This window comes from Austrofundulus limnaeus, unplaced genomic scaffold (assembly GCF_001266775.1).
Source record: "Austrofundulus limnaeus strain Quisiro unplaced genomic scaffold, Austrofundulus_limnaeus-1.0 Scaffold17, whole genome shotgun sequence".
In the NCBI taxonomy this organism is placed as follows: Eukaryota; Metazoa; Chordata; class Actinopteri; order Cyprinodontiformes; family Rivulidae; genus Austrofundulus; species Austrofundulus limnaeus.
In genome coordinates, this window is record NW_013952419.1 from 3,740,975 (window position 1) to 3,757,249 (window position 16,275).

A 16,275-nucleotide genomic window follows, 5' to 3' on the forward strand; every position below is an offset into this window, starting at 1 on the left:
CTCATAATATTATGACTTTAATCTTGTATTTTTATGACTTTATTCTCATAATATTATGACTTTATTATCGTAACTTGTAGTTGCATTTTTTAACATCTTATTGAAGCATAAATTTCATCAACTTAGTAGCTAAACTTACTTTTAAAAGCAAATCCTTCAGTCCATGGTGCATTTCCAAACTACGCCGACTCATTAAAAAAAAATAAAAACTCCACCATCTTTGTTTCTTTGTATATTTTGCTGCCCGCACATTGGATCCTGGGATTTCCTTGGCCGGTGAGGATACATAAATGCATCCTCAGATTTCAAGAGTTTGTCGGCTGCATTCCTCAGCAGCTTGATGAGGAACCTTTGAATTGGGACATTTGAAGTCTGTAAGTTGAAAGCTGTAGGAGGAGTTTGCTCAGAAACCTGTACAGGAAAAGAGACAAAATGGCAGCTTGGATCCAAGATGGCTGACTTTCTGTGGTGTTTGGGCCATGGCTCCAAGAGAATTTTTTGTAGGTCCTGATACATTACAGATGTGTGCTGAATTTCATAACTGCCAGTCAAAGCATGGCTTGGGGCCGACTTTTTGAAGTACTGTAGGGGGTGCTACAGTACTTCTTGTACTGGTGTTCGAAACCAAGTCAGACCATCTGTGTTCTGACACAATTTTATGTTGATTGGGTCAAGCTGGTCAGAGATGGACCTTTCCAAGCAAAAAAAGGTCACTTCCTGTCCTCAGGGGGCGTGGCTACAATGATGTCAGCAATTGACCACATGGTATCATCAAGCCTCCCACAGGGATGACTCACAGTGAGTTTGGTGTGGTTCAGACATTCTATGTGAAAGTTACAGCATTTTGAATATGTTGGCGAGAAGGTCATTTTCCAGGCCTAGCCGCGCCCCCTTAGCATGCTCAAAAACTCACAGTTTTGATAAATTTTAATCCCCCATGTCTTAAAAGCGTACTTACCAAGTTTGAAGCCGATAGGTCAAAATCCCTAGGAGGAGTTCACAAAAGTTTGAGGTGAGTAAAAGTGAAACTTAGCCAAACACTGACTTTTGTCCCAAAATGGATGACTTCCTGTTGGCTTTAGGGCATACCTCCAAGAGACTTTTTTTCTTGATTTGGGGAGATCTACCTATGTTCCAAATTTCAGCTCTCTAGGACTTACCAGTTCCTCTATCTCAATTTAGGTGGATCTGTCGAGTCATTTGGCCAGGCCCATTAAATATTCCAATGGAATCATGCGATTTTCACCGGGGGATAATTTTGGGTAAGGTTTGGTGAGTTTTCAAGTATGTTAAGGCTTCCAAATTGGCGGGAAAGAATGACATCTACAAAGACTGGAGCATCCAAGCTTGGAGAGGCAGAGTTTGTCGGCCGCAGTCCTCGGCCGCATGATGAGGAGCTTTTGAATTGGGACAGTACTCAGCGTGGGGCAGTGACGTATGCAGCCGACAAATGCGCACGCATGAGGACCCAGCCCATGAATTGAGACACGAGTGTCCYTGAGCCATTTTATCATACCACTAGTACCCCTTCAGTCAAATATAATGATGATTCTCCAAAACCATAATGTACTACAACTGATTATTAAATTGAAATTATTTATTTAACCCCTAGAGTGTTTAATTCTTCGGCATTTTATTTTATTTTTTAACTAATTAAACATAAAGATAAAAACATTGACTATATTATGTGTTTATCAGGCACATAGTTCAATTCTATACCAAAATAAAGKGACAATGTCACCTTCAGTTCTAATAAAAAGGCTGTTAATTTGTAAAATTCAAAAATTAATTTGACTTTGTATCATAACACCTTGAAATTGGCCTCGGTCTAAAAACCTCGAAATGCTTCTGTCACACCCATGTCTGCACGTCATCACAACACTGTTTCACGCCATTTACAGTTGGYCTTAAGAACATTTTATTTTGTTGTAATAATAATGAAAAATAGCAGCAATATTATACAATATAAGTTTTGGAAAATAGCAACTTGGGATACATTTGAACCTTTCTTGAGTGATCCCACGTCAGAAAGTATGTTCTCTGAAGAACCAGAAACCACAACTTTTAAGATTTAACTTTTACATTTCCCTTCAAACATTTACATTTAGGAATTAATATTTTCATATGTACATTATTTACCATTTAAACGTAACATTTAGGAAAATATGTGCAAAATGTAAGAACAGTGACCTAAATAACAATTCAATGTTAGTGGAAATGTTTTAACACACAAAAAGTGAGCTACTGTAAATAATGAAAATGTGCTAGTGACAATTTTTAAGGTTTTATTTTACTCTTGCCACAGCATACTGTTGGACATAAATAAAATGAACCAACATGAACAGACCCAGTAAAAATGCTTCATACAAACATGCAGTTCACAGGTTTGTGTGTTTGACATAAGTAAAATAAAAYGTGCAAAGATTAAACTGGAAAGGATTCTCACTGCTTTAAGTGACTTTTCTTTTACCAAAAACATTGAGCATGCTGCCATCTTCTGGCTAATCTGTACAACAATCAGTATTTGTAGGCTGGGTGTTGAATAGAAAGCCCCAAAATTATTATTTATTCAATAAAATAGATGAATCTTGTTAATGTGCMRGGACAGCTAYATTTAGTCCAGGGTTAGTCTTAAAAGYCTTATATTTCTGGATCCAGCACCTGAATATTTCCTGGATCTCTTTGGTTCTGAAACAGTAGACAAACGGGTTTACCAGCGGAGGGAAAAAGGTGTAGAAAAAAACTGTGGCCATACGTTTCTCAGGCGTCAGGTTAAAATTAGGAATGTACGGTGCAGTGTAGACAAAAAAGCGAGGTAAGTAGTAGACAGAAATGATAAATCCCTGAGTGGCACAGGTGGAAAAAGTCTTCTTTCTGCCCTGTGGACAAGAACAGACTGAGGTTAACATAAAAACAAAAGCAACATTTCTTGTATTTTGAATCATAAAACTTGATTGTTTAACCTCATGTTTATGCAAGACATACATTACATTAAAATWGATTACTTTTACCTGTCYATTGACCATCTGTAAGACTGTAACAACAATGCAAACATAGGAGAAAATGATGAAKCCTAAAGGAACATAAAGAATAAACATTGCTATGATATATGTAGATTTCTGCACATAACCTATATCCCCACAAACTAAAGCAAGTAAAGTCCCATTGTCACAGAAGGCCTGTAGAATTTGATTGGGACCACAAAATGGCATCTGAATCAGGTTGATGGTGTTGATGCCWGGAAAGATGTGAGCCGTGACCCAGCAGAGAACYGTCAGGACCATCATGGTTGGGATTGTCATCAACATGGGGTATCTGAGGAGAGAAGAGTGAGAAAGAAAATAATCGAACAAAGTAATTTCTCTCATATTCTTGAAGTTAGATTTGAATAATTCCAAATTTTGTTTTTCAACCTGAGAGGAAAGCAGATGGCCAGGTATCGGTCCACAGCCATGGTCAGCAAAATCAAAGAGTTTAAACTTCCAAAATAATGGATCATGTGCTTTTGAAAGTGACATGTGTAAAAACCAATAGTCCCATCATTCCACCAGTAACGCACAATGAGTTTTGGTAAAGCAACTGTGGTAAAACCTGCAGCAAGAATGAAACATTTTAAGACAAAACACACATCACACACATATGATAAAGTATAACTTCTAAAGTTTTTGTTGTGGTAAAAACAACATTTACCAATGTCTGAGAGAGCCAGGCTCACCATGTTGATATACATTGGCTTCTGAAGGTTGGGCTCCAGAGCAAAAACTACAACCAGGACCATGTTGCCCACCACTGTGATCACATAAAGGATGAAGAAGAACCATGCCACTAGATGAAAATACTCCTGCTGGAGACTTGGAAAGCCCACAATAAAAAACTCAGACACTTGCACCTGTGTGCTGTTTTGATCYACTTGAACCATMCTGCAGGCAGAGTGAGGCAGATYATCTATCAGCACAGAGGARGCAAACAACTGAATGTGACACACAGGAACTCTGAGCAGGTCTTACMTCATMCACTGGWCTTAACACACAGACAGGAACAACAGGAGTCAGGTATATTCAARTTGTATTGAAAAACAAATTGTAGAGTTTGTTGTTKCAACTTTGTCTCAGAGGAATRRAAGTAATTAACTCTCTAAACCTGAAGAAACTTTTGAAGGACAAATTAAAATTGTTATCATTGTTGTTGGCTAAAGGAACCCAGTCTTAGTGAGATCAATAATCACCATCGGTTTCTGACATTTATTATCACTTATTTGAGTAAATGTGTTGTATAAGTACATCCATTTGAATATATAAAGCTACGATTTAAAATCATTGGTCACTTTTTAGAAGACAGTGTTTTAGTACTCGAGACCTGTCTTGCGGTCATGGCCGGTGCCCAAACTCTACTTTTATTTAAACTGCCAGACCTCAGGTACCATCCTTATTGTTTTCAATGAACACATGTTTAATTCAGATTGTAAATACAAACTTCAGCAGTGTTAGCAGCGTTAGTAGTGGTTAGCAATGGCGTTTGTTGCAGGATGATGACATCATCCTGGTTAGCTAACAGGGTTGCCATCCGTCCCATAAAATACAGAAATGTAATTTATTTGGCCAATTAATGCTGTGTCCCATATTGATTCATTCAAGTTCAGGTTAAAATCTGGTTTTCGGTCTTCTACCTTAATAAATGCTGATTTGATGTTGTTTTATGAATCCAAAGAATTTAGTAAAATGCTCTTGAAATCGCTGTAAAATCCATAGTTTAGAATACATTATTTACTAAATATTCTGAGGAGTATACCCATGGACCCCCCTAGAACTGTGTCAGTCCACAGCTGCTCATTAACATGAACAGGTGTTCCTCGTTGCTGTCAGCAAACRTTTGCAGGTATGAGGTAGACTTCTGATATTCTGTTTCAAGTGAATTATATTGCCATTTTAATCGGACAACCTGGTTTCTAAAGGTAAAAAATGATATCAAAGACAAAACTATTTAGTTTAGTGTGTGAATATTTGTAAATCAGCAGTGAATTTTTGAAATCTGCAGAAGGGGGCACCACCTGCAATCTTGACTAGGGCGACAAATTGGCTAGGGCTGGCCCATACTGTGAAACAAAAACACCCACACTGCTCACAGAACCTGCGCCTTTTGAAAAATGTCCATTACACTGGCCTCAAAGCAAAAACACTGACAAAAATACAGACGTGAGTGAAAAGAGGCACATCCTTGGCTGCAGCATCAGTAGAGGGGATTATAAGACAAACAGGGGCAGACTGGCCATTGGGAGTACCGGGACTTTTCCCGGTGGGCCGGTGCATCCCTTAGCCGGCGCAGGCAGCGAGGACAAAAAGTTGTGTAGTTGCGCTCATACCAGTAGATGGCGATAATGCACCAATTCATTGTTTACCAACCACCAACAAAGACCGAAGAAGAAAAGTTTGCTGAAGAAGAGGAAGTAGTAAGAAGAAGAAAATGACAAATAAAAATAAGAAGAGTAAAAATGGAGAATAAACCTAAGGGAGGAGAACAAAAATTGATAAAAAATGAAAACGCCTCTACAAGCAAATTCAGCCAAGTGTCAGAAACTGACATTATTTTCTACTGGTGCATCATCCTCATCCTCACTGGAACCTACGTCTGGAGAACAACGTGACTGGGAGGAGGATGGTAGTCATGTAGGTGGCTGTATTTTTTTTCTAATTTGATAACTTTTAAAACAATGCATTTAACTGTTAAATAAATAAAGCCATTATCATGTGTGGACTAGGTCCAAACTGTGCTCAGTAGCTGATAATTTTATAAAACTGTGTTGCTTAAAAATATTTTAACATCAGGTTTAGAAATTTACATCATACATTGGCATTATTCTAAAAGATAAAAATCATAAATGTTTTTGGGTTTCACAAATAACTTTGCCCACTTGGAATTTTATTTTATTTTACCTTATTTTATTTGTATTTATTTTATTTTATTTTATTTATTTATTTATTGATTGAATTAAGGACTATTATACAATAACAATATATTCAAGTGAAAAAATAGTTAAAATTCACACAGTTCATGTGCTGGAAAAAGAAAATGATACCACTTTACATTATAATAATGTTATTTTTTGGGGGGTAAAATCCTCCTCATGAGRTCTTAGATCATGCCAAATGTGGTCCATCACAACATTTTATGTTGCCCGGCAAGAGCTTCAAATGTGTATTATTGTCTTAAAATAAACATATGCTGCTTCAAAGCTAGCTTTGACCATAAACTGCATGTTGATTATTTTACTAGTGAATTGACGGCATCCATAGGAAGGAGCACAGGGTTAAAAAGTAGCCAGTAGCCAGCAGCCAGCGAAACACGTGAAATTGTGATGACGACCTTCTGGTTAGCAAATATCTTTTTTTTGTGTGTGGCAAAACAGCTGAACAACATCAATACACTCTAAGTTGTGTAGTATTGAAAATTTTATAACAGAACAAAATGTTCGTCAGTTGTTGTCCGGTTAATTGTGCGAACAGGAAATCCCCTTGGAGCAAATTAAAGTTCTGGATTTCCACATAAATAATAATGAACTCACAAATTCAACGTGTAAAATGTATTTTTTGCTTCATTAAAACCGCCTACAGCTCAAAAGTGAGTAAAACTCTTACTGTTACTTTTAATAATATTTATTATACATTTAGTCAGTCATATATTAGGTACTTTTCAGTGTTTATAAGAAGATGTGTTAAAACACTGTTTCTATGCAAGAAATACCATGTAGACCTCATTTTTGTTTGTTAGCGGTGCTCAGACATAGCAATGAGATGAAGAATGTGATGTTTTGTGTTTGGTCAAAGTTAAACACGACACCTTGAAGTTATTTACAACTGGCTCKTTGAGGACCACCATAATGCTCAGGTGACCCTCGGTGAAAATGAGTTTGACTCTACTGCACCAGATGTTTACAGACTGTTGTTAAAAGAGGAGAGGACATAAACATGATGCTGACACAACTTTTTTTTAGACRTATTACTGCCATCAAGTTCAAAACTACCTTTTTCTTTTACCAAAAAAATATACTTTTCTAATTAAAAAAATGAATTATTTACTATATTCAATTGTGAAAAAAATATGGGTTTTTGAGATTTGCAGATCATTGCATTGTTTTAATTTATATTTTACCAAATGTCCCAAATTTGTTTTAATTGAGAGCTATATGATAAAATCAAACAAACTGCAGCAACACATGATTTAGTCTAAATCCACATTAAACTCACATATTTTGTGAATTACATGGGTAAAACCTATAGATTAGAATCCTGCACAGATTAGACAGGAATTTATGTTTACTGCATGCTGATGCCATCTTCTGGTCAAACCTGTTCATGAGATTTTTATAACAGGTCTATTCTCCAAATTCAAAAAATAAAAATAAAAAATATCAAATCTTTTTCTGTCATTGTAAAAGTRCACAGCCTTTGTGTCATTATTTTATTTACTTATTTTACTTCGGACGGAAGTGTTTCTATAATACCATATGCAAAAAAAACCAAAAAACATATACCATGTTGGTTTAGTTTCTGTTATAATAATGATTTATAATTGTTTATAAAATTTCATACACAAAATACTAATGAACATATCATTTATTTGGAATTTAGCTTAAACTGTCAAATTCTAACAACCAGCTTGATGGCAATAATTAGATTTAAAATTTGACWTTACTCGGTTTTAATCTCCAACAATCTTTAATTCATAGAATTTAAAAAATAAATGTGATGTTATGTAACTTGCAAATATCATGTTTTGCTGGTGCTTTAAAATATCTGAACCAATCATCCTTACTTGTTTTTATTTACAGCAGGCAGTTACACTTTTATATTATAACATTTTATACTTGATCATAGACTTTGATACCAGCAATTTTGCAAGAAGACAAACGTATCACCACCCTCATTTGATAAATATCAGACATTCTTCCAACAGTTTACATTTATTATGCATTCCTATTCTAAATATGGAAAATTTCAGAACTTCTTTCATATTTTCCTGTTTGAAAATAGCAGCATAATAATAAAATATTTTTTATGAAGCTTTACAAAATAATAATGACAAYAATAATAATTGTTAAATGTTACAGTGCAGAGTTACACAAAGTGTAAAAAGCCAGGTAACAATAAACAACCCATGTCAAGTACATTAAAGCTCATTTGTACACGAAAAGAAAATGACAAAAGAAAAACAAGATTTAGAAAATAAGGGAGGATATCTTTGTGAATTTCAATAARTGAAAGCATAAAATAACGGAGTAGCTTTAAAAACAACAATAAAATGAATAAACTGCATTAATGTACAGCAGGGACAGTGACATTTAGTCCAGGGTTAGTTTTACAGGCCTTGTGCTTCTGGATCCAATGCCTGAATATTTCCTGGATCTCTTTGGTTCTGAAACAGTAGACAAATGGGTTCACCAGTGGAGGGAAAAAGGAGTAGAAAAAGATTGTAGCCATACGTCTCTCAGCTGTCATTTTAAAATTAGGAATGTACGGTGCAGTRTAGACAAAAAAGCGAGGTAAGTAGTAGACAGAAATGATAAATCCCTGAGTAGTGCAGGTGGAAAAAGTCTTTCTTCTTCCCTGTGGAGGACAACAAACTTCGGTTATTTATCATAAACATGTGACCAAATAAAATCAACCATTCATTCTTTCAAATAAAACAAGAATTTTTTAATTTTGTACTCAAATGGGGCTTAAATATAATAATGTAAAAGATGTAATATATTCCATTGTGGACAATAAAAGAGGTGACGTTCACCTGTCCATTCACCATCTGCAGGACTGTAACAACAATGCAAAAGTAGGAAAAGATGATRAAGCCTAAAGGAACATAAAGAATTGTCATTGCTGATACATAGGAGGCAGAGTACACATAGCTTGAGTCTCCACAAACTAAAGCAACTAAAGAACCAGTGTCACAGAAGGCCTGTAGGATTTGACTGGGGCCACAAAAAGACAACTGAATCAGGTTGATGGTGCCAACTCCAGGAAAGATGTGGGCTGTGACCCAGAAGAAGATCGTGAGGACTGTCATAATTGGGATTGTCATCAACACGGGATATCTGAAAAGAGAAAAGTGAGAGGGAAAAGAGAGAATGGTACGATTGCTCTCATGTCAAAAACAAATAAATCCAAGTTTTGTTTCCACMTGAGAGGAAAACAGATGGCCAGGTATCGGTCCACAGCCATGATCAGCAARATCAGAGAGTTTAAACTTCCAAAATAATGGATCATGTGTCTTTGAAAATGGCACGTGTGAAAGCCAATACTCCCATCATACCACCAGTAACGAGCAATGAGTTTTGGTAAAGCAACTGTGGTAAAACCTGCAGCAAGAATGAAACAGTTTAAGACACAACAYACMTCACACACAGATGATAAAGTATAATTTCTAAAGCTTTTATTGTGGTAAAAACAACATTTACCAATGTCTGAGAGAGCCAGGCTCACCATGTTGATATACATTGGCTTCTGAAGGTTGGGCTCCAAAGCAAAAACTACAACCAGGACCATGTTGCCCACCACTGTGATCACATAAAGGATGAAGAAGAACCATGCCACTAGGTGAAAATACTCCTGCTGCAGACTTGGAAAGCCCACAATAAAAAACTCAGACACTTGCACCTGTGTGCTGTTTTCATCCACTTGAACCATACTRCAGGCAGAGTGAGGCAGATYATCTATCAGCACAGAGGAAGCAAACAACTGAATGTGACACACAGGAACTCTGAGCAGGTCACCTCATCCACTGGTCTTAACAGACAGACCGGAACAACAAGACTCAGGTATGTTTAGATTTCAGTGACAGAGGAATTGTAGTTTGTTGATGCAACTTTGTCTCATAAGAATAAAAGTAATTAGCTCTCTGAGGTTGATGAAGAAACTTTTTAAGAACAAATCATTTACTTTTTATTGTCGTCATCGGTTCTGACATACAATATGATTTATTTTAGGAACTCTGACAAGCATGTACAGTAAGCTACAATTTACAATCACTGGTCACTATTTAGGTAGAATACAGCAAAATTGACAACGAGTCCTAAATAGCATCTGATCAAATTAGCTGAGCTGTCTTCACAGAGCTGAAATGCACATGAAGTTTTAGTGTCTTTCCACCAAAATCACAAAGTTTGAAACGTTAATGTTCAGAGAATGTCACTGAAAATTGATTAGGTGTCTTAATAATCAATGTGTAACAATTGAAAGAGGCTGAGTCAGGTCCTCTGGACATGGTCTTCATTGTTGAAATGTTTCGTCTTTTGTCCAAAAGATTTTTTTTCAGTTTGAGACAGGTTTGGGTGGAGAGGTGAACCCAAATTGCAGGCAGACGAGCGGGCTCAAGAATAAAAAGCATTATTTAAGCAAACGTTGATGTGGCGGCAAAAACAAACAAGGAACTCTTGAGCATGCAAGGAGAACATGGAACACCAAACAATTATCATACAAGGGAGTGGAGGAAATAAGCCAGTAATATAGTGACGGGGAAAGTGGAAAGTGGAGACAGCTGTGATGRTTACAAGTACAAACAGGTGAGGGAGAAAGATCAAGAAAGAACAAGAAGAGATTGAGGAACAAGATGAGCATGAAAAACACAAGACAAACATCAGAAGGAGACAGAGCACAAGACATGAGACACCAGATCCTCACTGTACCCCACCAAAGAAAAGATAGTTACTAGATGAAACCTAGAAACACAAACACGAGAGGGAGGAGGGGGCTCAGACTGACAACAGGATGGAGGGCAAGAGACAAAAAAACGCAAGACAGATGAGAAACAAGATAGAACAGGCAAAGCAGAAAAAATACATGACAAAGGCAAGGAACAAAAATTGACAGGAAAGTCTTGGGAAGCTAAAACAAAACACAAAAAAATCTCTGATGATTACCCCAGGTGCATCCAGGGTAAGGCCAAAGCTCATAAGGTTGGCCCAAAGTCTGGCCAAGGTGAAACAGGAACTCAGGAGGTCGGCCAGGGCCCGGCAGAGGTGAAGCAGAAATTCAGGAGGTCGGCCCGGGGCCCAGCCGAGGTGAGTCAGGAATTCAGGAGGTTGGCCCAGGGCCTGGCCAAGGCAAGGCAGAGACTCCTGAGGCCGGCTCGGTGCCCAATTGAGGCATAGCAGGATCTCAGGATGTCGGCCCGGGGCCCAGCCGAGGTGAGGCAGGAACTTGGGAGGTCAGAGCTGGAGCTTTGGAGGTTGGCCTCAAGCCTTGCCATGACAAAGATGAAGCCCAGGATGGTGCCCGAAGCTCAGCCTAGATGGGGCAGGGGCCCTGGAACAGTCTGACCTGATGACCCAGGAAACTTGGAGGCTGCTGTAGACCGAGGAAACTTTGGATGGATCAGGCTCAAGAAACTCTGGATCACGCTTAGGAGACTCTGGATCAGGCTCAGGAAACTTGGGTGCTAGCTCTGGCTCAGGATACTCAGGGAACTTGAGATACTCAGACTCATGATACTTGGGATTCTCGGTATACTCGGGAGACTCAGGATACTTGGGAAATTAAACTCAGGATACTCAAACTCAGGACAGTCGAACACAGGACACTCAGAACACTCGGACTCAGGAGACTCGAACTCTGGATACTCAGGATACTCACAACACTTGGGCTCTGGATCCTCAAACTCCAGAAGCTCAGGGGTCAGCATGGACATTGGAGACTTGGAGGTGAACAGCTCTGATTTGAGGACAGAGGACTTGTGGGCTGAGTCCTCAGCCCACGAGTCCTCTGCTGGGGAGACTGAAGACTCTGTGATGGGGAAACTGAAGATTCGGGTGCAGGAACAGATGTAGAACCAGAAAACTTGGGGATTGAAACAGGAATGGAAGGCACAGAAAACTTGAGACTAGGGGATGAATCTGAGGATGGTAATGATGATGAACCAAGCAGTAATGAAGATGATAATGGATGGAGTGGGTGAGGATGAAGATGACAATATTACAATGTAAATGAGGGAATGAACCCAAATCCAGGTGGAGGTGAGGAGCTTAAAATAAAAATGATTTATTTCATAAAACAAAAGGCTGTCAAGGCAGCAAAACAACAAGAAAACTAAGAACATGAGGAAACATCAAACAGTTGGTAGGGAGACTAAACAATGAACCAATGAGTGTGTGGAAGGCTGACCCAGAATGTATACAAACAGAGGAAATGAGGAAATGAGCTACAGCTGATGAAAACACTAATTGGGAACTGCTGACAGGTGTGAGTAAAAGACTAAGGAGGGAAGTAATAGGTAACATCTGAGGTGTAATGATAATAAGGAAACACTAGAGGGAGGTAGACACAAGACAACAGAAAACACAAATCCTCACAGACGATGGACCAGGTGAGGATGAAAATGATGGAACAAGCGAGGATGAAGATGGTGGAACTGATGACTCAGGAAATAATGGTGACAATGGGTACTCAGAGAATGATGAATCAGGGTCTGAAACTTCAGAGGCTGGATTTGGGACTGGAGCAGGTGACTTGGGTGTCTCTGGGGCCAGAGAAGACTCAGGAGACTCTGGGACTGGACACTCAAGAACAAGCAACAAGGCTGGAGATGAAGACGATGTGGAACCAGGCCTAGATGGTGGAGGTGATGACCCAGGTGGCAGGGATGGTGATGATCCAGGCAGAGAGAACAACGATGATGTTAATAATGATGGACCTGGAGCTTGGTAGATGAGGAACCAGGTGAAAATGCAGCTGACGAGGTGAACTCTAGAGAAGCTGCAGCAGACATGGAGAGATTGGCTGGAGCTGCAGCAGGTGTGAAGAGCTCTGTGCAGGCTGCAGCTGACCTAGAGGGCTCAGGCAGGGCTGCAGCTGGCGTAGTGTTCAGGTTGGGCAGCAGCATCCCCTCCCATAAGGACGCCGAAGCAGGCCTCAGGAGCTTCGGCCCTCTTGAGGGCACTGGTGGTTAATGGCCTCAGGTACCCTCTGGGAAGCAGCACTGGAGGAAGAGGCATCTGGGACCCCCTCGGAGGTGGCACAGGAGGCAGAGGTGTCTGGGACCCCCCTCAGAGGTGACTCTGGAGAACATGGTTGTGAAGTGTTAGGGACTCTCACTAGACAGCATGGACAAGAGGTATTAGAAACCCTCTCATGAGAGTGGGACCCTGTCGGCTCAGATGGGTGACCCCCTGACAGCTCAGATGAGTGGCCCCCTGACAGCTCAGATGAGCAGGTTCCTGTTGGCTCAGCAGAGCTGGATCTCATCGGCTTAGTGGAGCTGGATGGTGGGGCAGCTGGGAAAGGCCCTGGAGTCGCTGCTGCTCTCCTCCGGCGGTGATGGTGAGATGTACCTGGGGAGATGGAAGTCGGGACTCTCTTCTCCGACCTAGGTGGCTCGGTGGAGCTGGATCCTGTTGACCAGGCGGAGTGGTACCCTAGCGACTTGGCAGAGCGGTTCCCTGGCGGCTTGCCGGGGGGTCCCAGCAGTTGGGGAGAGGAGAGCCTCCTGGAGAAGCCTGCGATCTCGCAGAGCCTTCCAAAGAAGCTCTGACATGCCCGGAGAGGTGATCAGGTGAGGGCGCTGGGTAAACAGGTCTATAAAATCCTGCGTCACCACCCACCTGACCCATAAGTCCATGGAGAGGTCTCCCACATCTATAAAAGCACGGGTCCTCTTATGGACAAGAAGCTCTTCCTCAGGGGAAGGCTCAAACAAATCTCCACCTGCTGGGTCCTGGGGCCTCATGTACAAAGACTTGCGTGGATTTCTTACTGAAACATGGCGTATGGTCAAATCCAGAAAACGGCGTACGCACAAAAAAATCCAGATGTATCAAACTGTGCGTACGCTGGAATCCATGCACATTGCTTTCGTACATCACAATTAACGTGGAACTGAGCGCAGGTAAGACACCTCCCCTGACACGCCTTCATTAATATATGTTAAACAGATGCAAATTACTTCCTGCATTTGTGAAGGACACGTTTGAGTGATCCCTGCGCGATCAGAAATGATTTCTAATGTCATAAAAAATAATGAATTTACTATAAAGTGAGTGTGAAAAATCCTAAGTAAAAATAGGAATAAAATATGTTTATTATGCAAAGAACGAGTGATTGTGTGTCTGTGTGTGTGTGCACGCAAACTGCTGTGTTGCGCAACCGGCTTATCACTTTGCGCATGAGTTTATTACCATTACTGTAAACACAGAGGAACTTAAATGTTTGGTAGAACATAGATCTTAGTTTATTTCATAGCTGATATGAAGAAACGAGTCTCTGCTTCTCAGTAGAGAGTTCACATGACGTGATGTTGGAGAGTCCACACAAACGCTGCGCGCGCCACAGCCTTTGTGCGCAGTCTGTCTGTCCAGCTTTTGCTCTCCTATTTACAACATTTTCACAAGTTGTAAAGTGTACTTCCACGTGTCATTTTGGAGAAATCTGCAACAACGTAAACGCAAAGTATGAAACACCACTGCTGGCGAGAGTGCGCGCTCCAGAGCGCGACCATAACTCAGCCTTTAAAACCATTTGGATGAGACGAATCCATTGGTCATGACTCAGCTTTGGGTGGACTGGACTGACATGGTCCCGATGGGTCTGCCAGCTCCCTCTGGAAAGCTCCTGTGGAACCCCAGTTCAATCGCTGCTGCTGCACGTGCACGCGGCTACTCGCTGCGTCACGCTCCCAGAGCGCAGCAGTGCCAAACTAAAAAATTATTTTTCCTCACAAMGGCTGATGAGCCACTCGTCATCAGAAAATTMTATCTGTTTATAAATAAAAGCTCTGCGTGTTACACYATTTATTATATCCTCCAGTAAGGCTAAATCTGTTCCTATTGAATGTATTTTTGGCACAACTTTGCGCGYCTTTTATTTAATTGCGTCCATGTGGTTGTAATAATTGTTAATCATGTGGATGTAAAAATTWTTAATCACGTGTKTCTGCTGTGAACAATAATCATTTTCACATCATGAGCAGTTTCTCAGAATCACCTCTAAGTGTCGCCAATGGAGCCAAAGCCACAGAAACGTGCGTACACCAGCCCTGGAGTTGGCGTGGGGCTGCGCACATTTCCACGTTCAGTTGAGTTTTGATACATCYGGAGATTTGAGTGGAAAATGGCGTATGGAAGGTTTTTGTGCATACGCACCGTTGATACATGAGGCCCCTGGTCTGGTCTGATCATTCTGACAGGTTTTGGTGGTGAGGCGGACCCAAAATGTAGGCAGACGAGCGGGCTCAAGAATAAAAAAATTCAATTAAAGCAAACGTCGATGTGACAGCAAAAACAAACAAGGAGCTCTTGAGCATGCAAGGAGAACATGGAACACCAAACAATGACCGGACGAGGGAGTGGCGGAAATGAGCCAGTAATATAGTGACGGGGAAAGTGGAAAGTGGAGACTGCTGCGATGATTACAAGTACAAACAGGTGAGGGAGAAAGATCAAGAAAGAACTAGAAGAGACTGAGGAACAAGATGAGCATGAAAGACAGAAGACAAACATCAGAAGGAGACAGAGTACAAGACATGAGACATCAGATCTTCACAATCTGATGAGCTGCAGGCAAACTCATTTTTGTAATATAGCAATACTTTAACAAAGAGGATCAASCAGTTTTTTGGCAACACCAAAAACTGTTTGCTCACATGCAAAAGCAYGACTATCAGCCTAAMAACCGATTGTTAGTGYCCTAATGGTTGCTTGCTGTTCACACTCAGTTCACACTCACAGTACTGTGACAATGGGACAATTGGACACAGAGGCCTCCACCCCTGATGGGCAGATTGTCCCCCCTCTTATAATGCAGTTATTGAGCATCCCTCAGCCTTGTGTGAAYAACAAGCAACTATCATGCTACTTATTATCAATMATWRGGCTGATGGTCCTCCTTTTGCTTGTAAAGAACCAGTTTTGGATGCCACAGACAAACTGACTGACTGTAAAAAGGCATTTTTCATAAGACTGAGTTTGCCTGCAACTCCTCAGTCTGAAGTAGTCTTTTGGATAAAAGATGAAATGTTTCAACATGCAAGAACCCATCCCACCCACCGAAGGCAGGGCCCAACACTGAATGAAAAAAAAAAAGAATATTTGGACATTACTGGCACAATGGACAGGTTTTGACAGAGTTCAAACATAAACACAAAGAAGTGGGTATTAAAGGTGTCMTTTTGGTTCAACAAAACTTCAGTTTTTTTCCACTCAAAGAGTTTTCATGTTTTCTAAACCCATTTTTCACAGAGAAGCATTTTTATGTAAAAAGATTTATCTTGAATATTTTTACACATTAAAAACTGTTTCAC

The 16,275-nt window shown here is 40.3% G+C and overlaps 2 protein-coding genes across 2 annotated transcripts; both read right to left on the reverse strand.

Moving 5' to 3' along the window:
- Window positions 1–2,640: 2,640 nt before the first annotated feature.
- Window positions 2,641–3,919, reverse strand: LOC106514022 (olfactory receptor 6N1-like). Its single transcript, XM_014003097.1, has 4 exons — window positions 3,685–3,919; window positions 3,414–3,591; window positions 3,147–3,315; window positions 2,641–2,688 (listed from the first exon to the last, which is right to left on the reverse strand). The coding sequence occupies exons 1-4, from the start codon at window positions 3,917–3,919 to the stop codon at window positions 2,641–2,643; spliced, it is 630 nt and encodes a 209-aa protein (XP_013858551.1).
- Window positions 3,920–8,309: 4,390 nt separating this feature from the next.
- Window positions 8,310–12,864, reverse strand: LOC106514023 (olfactory receptor 1496). Its single transcript, XM_014003099.1, has 8 exons — window positions 12,719–12,864; window positions 11,514–11,782; window positions 11,307–11,430; window positions 9,440–9,675; window positions 9,169–9,346; window positions 8,779–9,082; window positions 8,512–8,600; window positions 8,310–8,409 (listed from the first exon to the last, which is right to left on the reverse strand). Exons 1-8 carry the CDS (start codon window positions 12,862–12,864, stop codon window positions 8,310–8,312), a joined length of 1,446 nt encoding a protein of 481 aa, XP_013858553.1.
- Window positions 12,865–16,275: the final 3,411 nt, after the last annotated feature.